Source organism: Ictidomys tridecemlineatus, chromosome X, assembly GCF_052094955.1.
Source record: "Ictidomys tridecemlineatus isolate mIctTri1 chromosome X, mIctTri1.hap1, whole genome shotgun sequence".
Classification (NCBI taxonomy): Eukaryota; Metazoa; Chordata; class Mammalia; order Rodentia; family Sciuridae; genus Ictidomys; species Ictidomys tridecemlineatus.
In genome coordinates, this window is record NC_135493.1 from 39,968,987 (window position 1) to 39,984,402 (window position 15,416).

Sequence of the window (15,416 nt, forward strand, 5' to 3'; positions counted from 1 at the left end):
TATATAACAAATTAAAATAAAAACACATGTGATTAAAGTATATTATAGCCACAGATTAAAACATCACATACTAGGCAATCACAATTGTGAAGTGCTGGCAACATTTGCAACCAATGAGAAATTAATTGCGAAGGGTTTTGAGGCCAGTTGTTCAAAATTTATCTAGTAAGTGGTATGAATGGAGGGGTTCCATGCTAGATAACACAGAACCTATTCCTATGATTGTCATGCAGTTAAGTGATTTGCATATACTCTGTGTGTGGTCTCCACCCCCACATTTTTTTTCACTAAAAGAAAGTATTCATTCCCAGGTGTGCCATAGAAAGAATATTTGCATTAGGTAAAATATTTAGTAAGGATTTAAAAGAAGCAAGTGGAGAAAACTTAACTTTCTACATAGTCCCAAATGGTAGCCACTAGCCAGATGAAGCTTTTTAAATTCAAAATAATTAAAAGTAAATAAAATTTAGAATTCAGTTACTAAACACATTTCAGGTACTCTATAGCCACATATGCCTAATGACTACCATGCAAGAACAATAGTAGATATTGATCTTGACCAACATCACAAAAGGTTCTATTGGATCATATTAACCTAGAACATGAAAAACATGCCATTTCCCCACAATCAGACAGAGTTACAGCCCAAAGAATTCTGACAGAAATTTTTATTGTATCATCTGGGATTTTCAGTTACACATAATTTCATCTTCAGTAATATTCAGCAGTATGTTGCAGTAGTCATATGCTAGGGCTTTGAGGTAAAAATAAGCCTGAATTTCAATTTTAGCTCCAACTTTTACTAAACATGTTACTTCACTTCTCTATCCCTGTTTTCTCATTTTTAAAAAGTATGGGCTAGGGAACAATAATACCTACCTCATAGGGTTGTTGAAAGGGTTACATGGGATATGCACAATATCTCACATGTGATCTATTACTGCTAGTTTTTATTAGCATTACACTTAAGTCTAGAAACTTACCTTGGCTTGTTCTAGCACTTAGTCTAGGCGACTAATAGAAAAGGCAATAGGGGAACTTCAATCATATAAGTAGCAAGGGAGTGAGACCCTAACAGAGTTCCCATTGTCCCTTGATAGCTATAAACAGCAAACACATTGTTTCCATAACTTGGGGCCAGACACAGAAAAAAGCTTCTCTTCTAAGATACATTTACTTTGAAGTTTGCAAAAAGTCAAGAATACCTTACCCTTGGCCCTAAGGGAGTCTGAGTTGGAAGTGAGCTACCATGTCTACCAAATAAAATAAAAGCACAATTTATTGTCTATAAAAGACTACCTGAAGAAGTCATTCAGTAGGAGAGACATTTGGAGTTTCCCAGCTGCTTATAACAATCTGATCCAGTTCCTTTATGTATCATTATGAGGAAATGTCACTATACACAATTCTTTATGAATACCATACAATGGGTCTACACTACCTTCATAATAAACTGGGTAAGTATTTACCAAGCATCTACTAAATACAGAGTACTTTTTCTCTACATCAGTTGTTAGCAAACTATGGTTGGCAGGCTAAATTCAGTCAATCTCATGTTTTGTATGGAAAACAAGGTAAGGATGATTTTTACATTTTAAATGGTTAGGAGAAATTCCTTCAATCACTATTAATGAACACTGAATGGCTTTGTAAATATAGCTTTTGCTGCATACTTCAAATGCTTTTTAATTAATTCAACATAAAATTACAAGGCAAAACAATGTATATGTGAAACTTACATCATAGTAAAGTCATTTTAACAATTAACATTTAATTACAAGTAATATCAAGATGCTTTATATACTTCCTATGATATGACAAATCATAACAATAAACAAAAATGTGATACCACTTCATACCCACTAAAATGAGTATAATAAAAAGAAAGTATGTATTTGTAAATATGTGGAGAACTTTGAGCCCAAATAAGTTACTAGTGGGAAGGTAAAATGGTATAGTCATAGGGGCTGGAGTTTTAGCTCAGTGATAGAGTGCTTGCCTTGTATGTGTGAGGCGCTGGGTTCAATTCCCAGCACCACATATAAATAGGCAAATAAAATAAAAGTCCATCAACAACTAAAAAATATTTTTTTTTAAAAATGGTATAGCCAAGAGCTGGGATTGTAGCTCAGTGGAAGAGTGCTTGCTTTGCATGTGTGAGGCACTGTGTTCCATCCTCAGCACCACATATGAGGAAATAAATTTAAAAATAAAGGTATTGGGTCCATCTACAACTAAAAAAAAAAGTTAAAAAATTATATAGCCACTTTGGCAAATAGTATGTCAGTTCCTCAAAAACTAATAACAAGTTTAAATTAAATATAAAACATAGCTACCATAAACTATAGATATAGATAACATATGACCAGCAATTCCATTCCCAGATATGAACACAAGAGAAATGAAAACATGTGCTTGCATAGAAATTTGTATGCAACTGTTTATTAGCAGCATTATTCATAGCATCTCAAAGGTGATAACAATTCAAATGCCCATAAACTTATGAATTAATAAAAAGGATGTGTTAGATCCATAAAATGAAATATTATTTAACCATGAAAACAATGAAGTAATGATATGAGCTATAATTTGGATAAATATCAAAATTATTATGCTAAATGAAAAAAGCCAGACATAAAAGACTACATACTGTATTATTCTGTTACAAATACAGAAAATAAGAATCTATAGACACAAAACAGATGAGTAGTTGCCTAGGGTTTGGGGTAGAAATGCAAAGTAACTGAAAATAGGCACAAGGTCTCACTTGGGTGATGTAAATGATGAAATAATATTGTACTGATAGGGGCTGTGGTTGTGGCTCAGTGGAAGAGCACTTGCCTCGCACATGTGAGGTACTGGGTTTGATCACCAGCACCACATAAAAATAAATAAATAAATATAAAAATATTATACTGATGGCAACATAACTTGATAAATACTTAAAATCATTAAATTGTACACTTAAAAAAACTAGTATCAGAAATCACTTTAGTTGTTGTCAAGAACTGGGAGTTGTGGGGAGAGAAGCTTGAGAATGATAGAAATAGATATTTCTATCATTCTCAATACAGTATACAGAACAGTATATATTTATAAACAAGTGTATTAAACTTTTCATCTAGCAAGGGTGAAATTTTCTGTGTCCTAAAGCTGACCTTAAAAAAATGTTAAGACAAGAAACATGATCTCCATTTCCATACAAATTTGCCACATATATATTTTCTGAGTTCAAACTTTCAACAACAGTTTTTGGACCTTGAGCAAGCACAAAGGATATTTTCATATTCCAGAATTCATTTAAATGTTCATTTGAGGAGTTTTCACCTAACTTTCAAGTGAAAATTATTAATTTGCAATATAATGACATGCTAAAAGGTAAATATTAAGAGAATGATGAATCTAATAGAATTCTCTTCCACACAATGAATAGGCTCAATTAAAATCATATGCTTATGTACCCTTAATAATCTATGATGAGAATGTCACTTCATCTCTTCAGACTTCATCCAAAAAATATAACTCCCAGTATAAGTCACAAGAAACCCACCAGAGAAATCCAAATTGAAGAATTTTCTACAAAGTATCTGACAAGTACACATAAAAAATTTAAGACCATAAAAATGAGCAAAGTCTAAGAAACCTTAACAATTGTACCAAAAGAGCCTAAAGAGACAGAATGCCTGAGTGTAATATTGTACCAAGGACACCATTCAGATTTAAAACTAGTGAAACTGGAATAAAGTGTGGAGTACAGTTAATAGTAATATACCCATGTGTGTTCATCAGTTGTGACAAATACAAAAAGATATTCAGCAAAGGTTGCTGGGATAACTTGATTATAAGCATTAAAATATGAACTTAGAACTTTACCACATACCATATAGAAAAATTAACTCAAAATGAATCATAGACTTAAATATGAGAAAAAAACAATAAAATGTCTAGAAGAATAGATAGGAGAAAGTCATTGAGGTCTTGGATTAGGTAAAGACTTCTTAGGTTTAAAAAAAAGCATGAACCATAAAATAAACAAATTATAAGTAAGATATCATCAAAATTTGAAACTTTTTCACTTCAAAAGACACCTTCAAGACAAGGAAAATAGGGTCTGGGATTGTGGATCAGTGGTAGAGTACTTGCCTGGTACATGTGAGGTACTGGGTTCAATTCTCAGTACTACAAAAATATAAATAAAATAAAGGTATTGTGTCTATCTACAACTAAAAAATATTAAAGAAAAGGAGAAGATAAACAGCTCACTGGGGGAAAATATTTATATATAATATACTGTCAGAGATTTGTTTCTAGAATACATAAACACTTTTTACAACTCAATAATAGAAAAGATAACCCAATTTTAAAATGAGAAAAGATATGAACAGATTCTTCACCGAGGAAGACATATCAGTGACTAAAAGGCATTTGAAAAAAATGCCCACTGTCATTAGTCATTAAGGAAACAAATTTAAAATACAATGAGATATTTCACACCTACTTAGAATGGCTAAAATAGAAAATAGAGTCAATAACAAATGTTTCTGAAAATGTGGAACAATGGGAACCAACGTACATTGCTAGTAGAAATGCAAAATGGTGCTGCTATTTGAAAAACAGTTTTGCAATTTCTTTAAAAGTTAAATATAAAATTTCCCTATGATCTAGCCAGGCTCAGTGGTGCATGCCTGTAATCCTAGTCACTCGGGAGGCCAAGGCTAGAGGATCTCGAGTTCAAAGCCAGCCTCAGCAACTCAGTCAGGCCCTAAACAACTAGGAAGATCCTGTATCTAAGTAAAATATTAAAAAGGGCTGGGGATGTGGCTCAGTGATTAAGCACTTCTGAGTTCAATCCTCAGCACACAAAAAAAAAAAATCCCCTATGATCCAGTAATTCCATTCTTAGGTATCTACCTAAGAGAAATGAAAACATATCTACCCAAAGTCTTGCACTCAAATTCTCTCAGCAGCATAATAGCCAACAATTGGAAGCAACTTAAATATCTGTCAGCTAGTGAATAAACAAAAACATGTTATATCCATAAAATAGAATACTAATTGCAATAAAAATTAAGGAAGTACTTATATATACTACAACATGATTGAACCTCAAAAACAGGCTACATGAAAGAAGCCCGACACAAAAGACCATACACTACATGATTCATTTACATGAGGTATAAAGAATAAGCAAATTTATAGAGACAAGAATAGATTTATTAGTTGCCTGTGCTGGAGTGGGAATGAGGATAAACTGTAAATGGACATGAGATCTTATTGGGAAGGTAAGTGTTCTATTCCTTATTTATAGTGACAGCTGCATCACTCTGTAAACTCACTAAAATCATTTAATTATAAAATTGAAATAGGTGAATTTTACGATATGTAAATACACCTCAATAAAGCTGTTAAAACAGAAAAGACAGCAGGGGAAACTAGGTGAAAGATAAATGGGAATTCTGTACTATCTTTCAAAATTTTTTATAAATCCAAAGCTGTTGTGAAATTTTAAAAATGTATTTAAATAAAAATTTATGTTCATGGACTAATATCAGTATCTGGCAGTACCTATTTGTGTGAAAAGACATTTTCAAAGATGAAATAGATAAAATCTCATCACAGATCAGCATTAATAGATACATTTGGAGTCAATGTTGATGATAAGGAACACCAACTTTGAACCCCAATTAAGCAAAATGCTATCCCCAAAAGAATTCCATTCTTCTCATTAGTAGTCCTATGTTACAAAAAAGTTATTATTATAGTTTGAATTTCATCAATGAACATTTGTCAAAACTAATCTTCTCTCTTGTCATATAAATGCTTATAAAATATACTCGATTTTACCTTTTGGCCCGAAAATCCTAAAATATTTACTTTTTTTTTAACAGAGAGTTTACTAAGTAAGCCCTCTTCTACACCATAACAGGATAAACATAAATACAACCAATCTCTTTCCTGAATGTATTCATTCTTATAATTACCTAGTTTGGGCATAATGCCCTTCTGGATATGCCCTATAAAGGATAAGCCTTGCATCATTTCTGCTTTGGCACTATTTGAAATTTCCATAAAAAGAAACACTATTAACTTAAATAGTTGTAGTAAAGCCTCGATGCCATAGTTATTATCGTGATATTAAAATGCCAACACCATACCACTGTATCCCTAAGAGGACCCTCATTAAGTAATGATGTCACCAGGCTAAGGACTCACTGAGTTCTCTTAGATATCAAGTGGCTCCCACGGCATCACACCCTGCCTTTGGCATCACACTGGCACATCATCTTAGAATGATGTTATATGCTATCACTACTAGAGCAGAACCCTGCTCTGATGCCACTCCTCTGAGATGTCAGAATAATTAAACCCTACTTCTTTCTACTCCTGGGGCGGTGGCGGGGAGGGGGAGGGTAACCACAGTCACTGGTTCCAGCTCTGGAGATTGTATTCAGCTCCAACTGTTGTCCCTTCCGCCTGCCAGTGCAGGTCAGGGCCCCCCGAGGGACAGCACCTTTAGGCTCCCGTAACTCTCTTGCCCTGCCTCTGCAACCGATTTCTGTGGCCGACTCAATGCCCCAACAGCGACCACCCACCCCAGCTCTTTCACAGAGTTCCACACGAAGCCGCTCCCCGTACCTGACTCCATTCTCCAGCTGTCATCCTGGGCCAATTCCACAGGCAACTTGACTATGGCCGTCGCAAGGGACCCTGGGACTTGTAGTTTTTCACTGCTAGAGGCCGAGTCCGTGAGGACAGGAAAGTCGCCTCCCTGCCCGGAACTGCTTTCAAACTGCAACTCCCAGAATCGCCACGCGGTGGAAAAAGAAACAAGGGAACGAGAAAAGTGGTGATTGGTGGATCTCTAGTCTCTCCTGACTGGCAGCAGGAGCCTGGGACTTGAGGCGGGAGTCCCTTGCGCTTCACCGAGATCCTGGGGAAGCGAAATGGAGGGGTGTGTGTCTAACCTGATGGTCTGCAACCTGGCCTACAGCGGGAAGCTGGAGGAGTTGAAGGAGAGCATCCTGGCCGATAAATCACTGGCTACTAGAACTGACCAGGTAAAGCAGCGCTAGGGCCTGCCCGCAGCCTTACACGTCTTCCCGGGCCTGGGCCAAGCAGAGGCCGGTTCCACGAGGGGCAGATCCCCGCCCTCTCCTCCCCATCCGCGCCCCGGGGTCACCTCAGGACTCATATTCGGGCTGCCGGAGCTAGCCAGGCAGACCTCAAATATTTTTTTTGGCTCGGAGCTTAGCTCGCTGAATTTTGGATATTTCTAGAATGTCTACCGCATTTCTCAGAAATGCACTGTCTTTTGAGATGTACGTGAGGAGGAAAGCTTTATTTTGTGGGTTTCTTTACCCTTAGTGATTGTATTTAGTGGAACACGTTTGACTGAACGACTCTTCTGCCCTAGGAAGCTTGCTAGGAGCTGGGTATACAGTCGATTAATAAAATAACTACAAAAACATATGTCTGGTTGCAAATGGTAAATAAATGGGAAAGAAGTTTACATGGTACTTTCAGAACATGTAATGGGAAGACCTGATGCAAATGTCGTGATAATTAGAAAAGGCTTTGAAAAAGATAAAACAAGTTAGACCTTGAAAGAGTGGGATTTCCATAGTGAATGAATGCGCCTTTTAAACAGAACAAAAATGAATAGACTATTGGGAAGCGTTTCTTTCTTTTCCCTTGTTCAAAGGACCCTCATGCTTTCATTGAATTTCTACAAAGATTCATGGTTCCCCCCAGTAGGGCAACAAATATATAGATAGATTGCCTTCTGTAAGACAGTGTCCCATATTTAAAATATTCTATTTTGTATCTTTTTGGAAGATAATTCAAAATAAGGAAGACTGTTTTCTCTTTTCTGGAACTTTCCTTTATTACCCAACCTGAAAATTCCCTTACATTTGCCTAGTGTGCCTTCATTGTGACATGGCAATAATTATTAAATTAATTAATAATTATTAAATTAATAAAAATAATGCATATTGAGATTTAATAATACTCCATTAAAAATTTAACCATCTAGTCAGTTGCATAAAATGGGTGGGGGGAGGTGAAGAGAGGGGCTATTTAGAATTAGAACACATAAAAAAATGTAGTAGCCAAATGCAAATTATGGGCTTTGTTTGAATCCTGATTTTAAATAAGCTGCAAAAAGATATTTGGGAGACAACTGGGGAAATTTGAATACACACTGAGTATTAGATCATATAAAGGAGTTAATGTTAATTTTAATAAGTATAATAGTGGTATTGTAGTTATGTAAGAAAATACTTTTTTATATTTTAAGTGCCAAAATAGGAGTGAAGAGTCATGATAGAGATTGTAATTGAGGGAAACTAGATGAAGCAGATGTGGCAAAATATTACTAATTTCAGAGCTACTCATATAGAGTTCTTGCCTAGCATGCAGAAGGCCCTAGATTCAATCCTTGCCACTGCAAAAAATAAACAATAATACCACTTTCTATTACACAGGGCCAACTAAGAAATATAATAATGTAAATAGTGATTCTCTTTGAGAAACAGGACTAAATCCTAGTTATTTTTAAAAACACATTTTTCGGGTTGAGGTCATGGCTCAGTGGCAGAGCGCTCACCTGGCATGTATGAGGCACTGGGTTCGATCCTCAGCACCACATACCAATGAATAAATAAAATTAAAAAAAAAAACATTTTGTTACTTTTTAATTTGTGGGTAATGTTTTTAAAAATGATCATATAGATAATCTCAACTAGTTTTAGAAACACTTTCACCCCCATAAGATTCATTGGTTCTTTCTAGAACATCTAACTTGAGTTCAGTGTAGTAGTAGAGATTTCAGAGTTAGACAGAATTTGGATAAGTTGTGTGACCTTAGATAAATAGGTAGGCTTTAAAGAGTCTTTGTTTCCTTATCTGTAAAAGCTGATAATAGCTAGTGTATAGGATGGGGGTGGTAAAATGAGATGATGCATATATACCTTCTAACACAGTGTCTGACATACAGGTATATAAGTAATGTAGTAATAAATTGTCAAAGCTCCATTCTGCTAAAGCATTGGAATAAGTTTCTAGCTCTATTGCTTTCATTGCTGTACTCTGCCAGAATTATTTATATTCACTGATGTTATTCACCCCATATTGATAAAATTAAGCTCTCATACTAGTAGACGATAAGATTTTAAGTTTACTTACCTGGGGATCCAGTGTTCTCCATTTCTTGTTTTTAGCACCAATGTTACTTTTTCTGCCTTTTGGCTTTCTATTTCTCTTCATGAATGTTTATTATAGTCTTTCTCTGTTCCCCATGTAGGACAGCAGAACTGCATTGCACTGGGCATGTTCAGCCGGACATACTGAAATTGTTGAGTTCTTGCTGCAACTTGGAGTGCCAGTGAATGATAAAGATGATGTGAGTACTTGACACAGTTGATAAATCCCCAATTATCTTTCGACTCCAGACTGTTGTTTACTGAAGCATGAGTATTAAGCTCATAAACAAAATTACAACCTTCAAAAGGAGGAAGTTACAGCATAGCTCTGGTGATCAAGCCTGAGACTAGTGTTTGTATTATTTTAGAATGTTAATTTGTCACACATACTCTGTGATTTAGGGCAAAAATACCAATTAAGCCTTATTCTTATGGCCCCTAAAAGACTGTATACCCTTTTTATTATGTTGGAATTTTTTGGTGAGTATTGATAAAATAATATAGAAACAACAAAGTATAATTCCAAAGAATGACCAGCATTATAAGTGGAAATTACAAAAAATGTACATGGAAATTTATATCCTCCAGTCCCAATTTCAATGTTAAAAAGTTTTGTATGGGGGTCTGAGATTGTGGCTCAGAGGGAGAGCACTCACCTCGCATGCATGAGGCAATGGGTTCTATCCTCAGTAAAAATAAAATAAAGATATTGTGTCCATCTATAACTAAATATATATATATTTTTAAAGTATTGTATGGGGGACTGGGGATATAGCTCAGTTGGTAGAGTGCTTGCCTCACATGCACAAGGCCCTGGGTTCAATTCCCAGTACCACCAAAAAAAAAAAGTTTTGTATGGGAGAAAGCACATTAGAATTAGACTTATGTATCAGTATGTCTATATTATGGGATTTGGGGTTATTCTTCTTTTTACACATTCTGGTTTCCTGGTTTTCCACAATGCTTAATGGCGGGGAAACAAGAATGTTTAAAATCTGTTCATGTTGATATCTGTACCTTTGGCCTCTGACTTTTGTATGACCCACCTCTTACAGGCAGGCTGGTCTCCTCTTCATATTGCTGCTTCTGCTGGCCGGGATGAAATTGTAAAGGCGCTCCTGGGAAAAGGTGCACAAGTGAATGCTGTCAATCAAAATGGCTGTACTCCCCTACATTATGCAGCTTCTAAAAACAGGCATGAGGTATTGGTTCATCCCTAGCCTAATTCTTTTGAGTTCTAAATGTGTGCAAAACACAAATGGATCTCTGCATTGTTTCCTTTTTTGTCTTTCCAGATTGCTGTCATGTTACTAGAAGGTGGAGCTAATCCAGATGCTAAGGATCATTATGAGGCTACAGCAATGCACCGGGCAGCAGCCAAGGGTAACTTGAAGATGATTCATATTCTTCTGTACTACAAAGCATCCACAAACATCCAAGACACTGAGGGTAACACTCCTCTGTAAGTGACAAGTAGCAGTCATTTGTGTTCTACCTGACATTAGCCCTCTTGCAATAATTCTTACACATCATATTTTTTTAATCATGCTTATAAATGTAGTGCAAATTGATGGCAAAAACTTTTAATGTATACCAAAGCATAAAAATTGAAATTGCTTATCATGTTTCCGCTCAGAAACAAACCCTGATAACATTTTTGTGTATTTCTTTTCAATCTTATACATGCAAATATTATAATTTTACGTATTTGTCTATCTATCTACATATATATGTATATGTTAGAAAAACTGGGGTCATACTGTATATGTAGTTTTATATCTTGTTCTTTCCACCTCATAGTGTATTGGGAATATTTTCCAAGGTCATTAAATATGTTCAAAACATTTTTTAAAATATTTTTTTAGTTGTAGATGGACATAATACCTTTATTTTATTGATTTATTTTTATGTGGTGCTGAGAATTGAACCCAGTGCTTCACACATGCTAGCCAAACGCTCCACCACTGAGCCCCAGCCCCAGCCCCTGTTTAAAACATTTTTAATGCCTATGTACAATTTCATTGTATGGATGTGCCATAATTTACTCATTCCTCTATTATGGTATATTTAAACAATTTTTGAGTTTTCCACTACATGCTACATTTATTGACTCTGTATAAAATCCTTAGCCATATTGTTGAATATTGCATTAGTATAGACTCCTAGAAGTTGAATTGCTGATTCAACAAACACATACATTATAAGACCATTGCTATGCATTACCATATTGCTTCCAGAGGAGTTGTATCATTGAACCCTCCAAATAGCATTTTAAGATACCTATTACCCTCTCATCAACACTGAAATTATCGTTTTATTATGTGAAAAATGGTATTTCATGGTTGCAATTTACATTTTTTACTTTCATTGATTTTGAATCTTAATGCCTGTGACTAATTATATTTCTTCTTTAAATTATAACTTTTGGTGTCCCATTCTCAGTTTCCTTTTGGAGAACTAATTTCTTTTTTATTGGCTTCTAAGTGCTCTTGACTTGATATAGTAAAAATACTAACTTTTCTGCCATGTTAGTTGAAAATATTTTTCTCTGTTTGTCTTTTCATTTTGTTCAAGTTTTCAACTTCTGTACTGAAACCTATTAATCTTCCCTCATGACTGAAAAGCTTTTCTTTACCCTGCAACTAGTTACGTATTTACTTATATTTTATTACAGGTTTTGTTTCACATTTCATTATGGTTTTTTGTTTTTGCTGTCGTTCTCTTTTTGTGTTTCTGTTTGCCATTTTTTGGTACCTGGGATCGAACCTTGTTGCTTAACCATTCAGCCACATTCTCAGCCCTTTTTATTTTTTATTTTGAGACAGGATCTTGCTAAATTGCTGAGGTGGCTTGAACTTGCAATCCTCCTGCCTCAGCCTCCTGAATACCTGGGATTACAGGGTTGTACCACCATGCCTGGCTATTTGGATTTTTTATGTATTGATTGAGAGTCATTATTATTGTTTTGCATTTAACTCTTAAATCCATCTGGAATGATTTATGTGTATAACCTGAAGCCCTACCCTACCTTGGTTTCTTTTTCACAGTATTTTGTTACTTTGCTTCTTTGTCAAAGAGTGAGTCCTTTTTTTGAGTCATCTTTTTAGTCCAGAATAAGGTTTCCAGTTTGACTTTAAACTCTTAATTTAAATATATTTCCTATAATTCTAAGTTATTATGTTTAGAAAGACCTCCATATTCCAGCTTCTTTCTCCATAATTTGAAAGGCAGGATGGTCTGGAAGCAGTCTAGAAAATAGGCAACTTAGGGTCCTGTGAAGAACATAGGATTTAGGAATAGTATCCAGACTCTACCACTTTCTAACATGTTAAATATGAATATTAACTAACTTAGGGAAGTTAGTTAATCTTCTTGAATCTTAATTTCATCTTTAGTATTATAATTCCTTCCACACTAGGTTATTATGAGGTTTTAGTAAAATAACATATAAAGTGCTTAGTATGCTTCCTGCCAAACTATAAGTGCCTGACAAAGGTTAGTTTCCTCCCCACCCGGTTTACTGCTAAACCATGTCATTTTGACCAAGAACATTAACCTCTGTCACAATTTTTAACTACAAAATGGTGGTAATAATACTTTGCTAACATCAAGTAGACAGATGCATCAAACAAGATAAAATCTTTTTAATTGCTTTACCAAAATTTAAACCACACAAATTGCTATTGACAGCTTATGAATCTAGGCTTTTCTGAATTCAAACCTTGAATTATTTCATGTAGTATTTGGGGGTAATTTTCATAAAATGAGGAAATTTTGCATTAGATTAGCATGTACATCCATTCTTCTATTGTACTAAGACCAAGATTCTGATTTATGAACTGGTGTTATAAGGCTGTTCCAGTGATTGTGACTTATAAATATATGTCTTTCCCATGCAAACTGATTTTCCTTTCCTGATGAAATATCTTCCCAATATTACCTACCACTGCCTAATAATATGTAGCTTAGACTACCTTGCAGGAAATCCTAACTATTACATTGAATTGTTAGTGATTAATTGGTCTTTGTGATCCTTGATTTCAGACACTTAGCCTGTGATGAGGAGAGAGTAGAAGAAGCAAAGCTGCTGGTGTCCCAAGGAGCAAGTATATACATTGAGAATAAGGAAGAAAAGACACCCCTGCAAGTGGCCAAAGGTGGCCTGGGTTTAATACTCAAGAGAATGGTTGAAGGTTAAGCAGTTTGGGTACATTCTTTCTTTGTATGTTTTGTTGTCCCAAGGTTCCAGAACCTAAGGCACTTGTACACAGAGTATCACACCTTCAAAATTGTGTAAATGTGTTGTATTGTTCCTGCTGAGGTACTTGTTCTAAGCTTACAACTTGCTTTTTAGGCATTTGAATAACTGTTGAGATTGTACTGTTGTCCTGTGTTATTCTGTATTAAATTTTGATTAATTCTCAGTAAGTGATTCTGTGGCTGTTATGGGTCTTCATCACCCTCTAGTATACCTTCACTCATCTTCTGAAGCAGAAGAATCCCAATAGCAAACAGACCAGTTTTTCTGTCAGATGTTTCTAGGTGGATTTTGTATGTTCCTCTACAGAGTTGAAACACAACTTGTTTTTCAAGCTCACTCAGAAGCCTATGCCAAATATTTCTGTTTTTTCAACTGTGAGGGTTAATTTATTTTTGTTATAGGAAGATTAATAATATACTTTAGTGGACCAAATTTTAAGTTGGTGGGTATATCCTAACTCTGTGTATCCATGCATCTTTCTGATAAGCTGTTTTCCTCCAAAACAATCTGTATTGTGTTTAAAAAGAAAATGTCAAGTGTCTGTGTTGGTTCACCATGTTTTGAAAAGAGTATCAAGCTTGTTCAAGTGCTATGTAACCAAAAGGTATTTTGATTTGTATTTCAGGAACTAAAAAATAAAATATTGAAAGAATCTCCCAATTTTTCTTGCAAGTTAGTCAGATGTTCACTTAAACCTTAAAATCATGAAATATATTTACATTTCTCAGTTTTGAGTATCTCTAAAGTCAATAAAATTAGTGGAGCTTGAACTGCAACTAAATATTTAAAAATAGTAATCTTCTGGATTGCCAACTAAATCTAGAGCAAAATGAAATTAATAAGTAAATTTGAGTTCAATTTAGAGAAACATCTTAAATGATTATCAATCATAAAATCTAATGAACTCCAAGTGACTCTTCAAATTGTTTTTAATTTGAATTTTGTGCTACAAATACTTCTTGAAATAAGTGATCCAAATCAGCCCACAAACTGATTAATTTGGAGTCCAAGACTTAATGGCCAGTAACTAACATGAGTTTTGTAAACAGGAACTGGTTGTTGACATACAAAACTTTTTACATGAATCTCCTTTGTTTCTGGTTCTGGGGATGGTATCTAAGTCCTCACATATGCTAAGAAAGTCCTCTACCACTGAGATATACACCCCCAGCCAGGGAAGCATCTTATAGAACAAACTTTCTATATTGAATGCTGGAGATAGAATTGATGGAAGGGGAAATTATGTATTTCCAATATTTTTTTTAGTATGACCAGAGAATAAGGTTTGTTCTAATAGGGTCTATTTGGACTAAAGAGCTTCTCTTCATAAATACTGAGTTTATTGTCTGAGGTAATAGGTTTTGTGGACATAAAAGAAAACTCATTCTAGTTCTTAAGTATGAATTTTTCAATAAGCAGTACAGATGGAACCAAGCCTCAGGTCATTTATACGCTTTTGGTATTTCAAATTAAGTGATTTGTTAACAATATTTAAATCACAGATTTGTATAAACAATTATATTAATGGCATGAAATATTGATCAGATTGTTACCTGTTCTATAGTATACCTGAGAGAGATAAAGGTGATTCAAGGTCAGAATGTTTTACAGTTACTTCCAAAATGAATTAAAAAATGATAATTCAGTTGCAGAGTTTAAGTGAGAATATAAGATGGAAGAAACGGGTCAATGGAAATAGTGGAAAAAATTAAATTCTTAAGTGTCTATTATAGAGAATTGACAATTGCAGCAAAGTTCTAAGATTTGAGGTAAGTGCATTTATTATAGAATTTTTGGTGATAATTTAACTGATCCCAGTGTTTTATTCCCCAATTTCTCAAATACACTACAATGAAATCCTTACATGACTATATCTACTGTTTTCTGTTTCCATATTCTGTTACGCTATTAAGCCTCTGAATCAGTCTGCTAGCCATTTTGATGTAGTACGA

At 34.8% G+C, this 15,416-nt stretch overlaps 2 protein-coding genes and 1 non-coding gene across 5 annotated transcripts in view; 2 read left to right on the forward strand and 1 right to left on the reverse strand.

Annotated features, from left to right (window-relative positions):
* Atg4a (autophagy related 4A cysteine peptidase) overlaps nt 1-6,770 on the reverse strand; it is a 50,701-nt gene extending 43,931 nt beyond the window's left edge. Inside the window, exon 1 of one of the 2 annotated variants that reach the window (XM_005323367.5) lies at nt 6,637-6,770. In XM_005323367.5, the coding sequence (XP_005323424.1) occupies nt 6,637-6,646 (10 nt within the window). In that variant the 5' untranslated portion in view covers nt 6,647-6,770. The remainder of the gene's footprint in view (nt 1-6,636) is intronic. The other variant, XM_040284129.2, reaches the window with a different exon arrangement.
* A 37-nt stretch (nt 6,771-6,807) lies between these two features.
* Psmd10 (proteasome 26S subunit, non-ATPase 10) lies at nt 6,808-14,124 on the forward strand. Of its 2 annotated transcripts, none has more exons than XM_005323370.4 (5): nt 6,808-7,058; nt 9,305-9,403; nt 10,259-10,405; nt 10,499-10,586; nt 13,248-13,328. In XM_005323370.4, the coding sequence occupies exons 1-5, from the start codon at nt 6,945-6,947 to the stop codon at nt 13,253-13,255; spliced, it is 456 nt and encodes a 151-aa protein (XP_005323427.1). In that variant the 5' UTR covers nt 6,808-6,944; the 3' UTR covers nt 13,256-13,328. The 2 variants fall into 2 exon arrangements, with proteins under 2 accessions (XP_005323427.1, XP_005323426.1); XM_005323369.4 differs by having other exon boundaries at nt 6,810-7,058; nt 10,499-10,665; nt 13,248-14,124.
* On the forward strand, nt 9,969-10,041 carry Trnav-cac (transfer RNA valine (anticodon CAC)). The gene has a single exon. It is a non-coding gene; the product is annotated as a tRNA-Val (tRNA).
* Nucleotides 14,125-15,416: the final 1,292 nt, after the last annotated feature.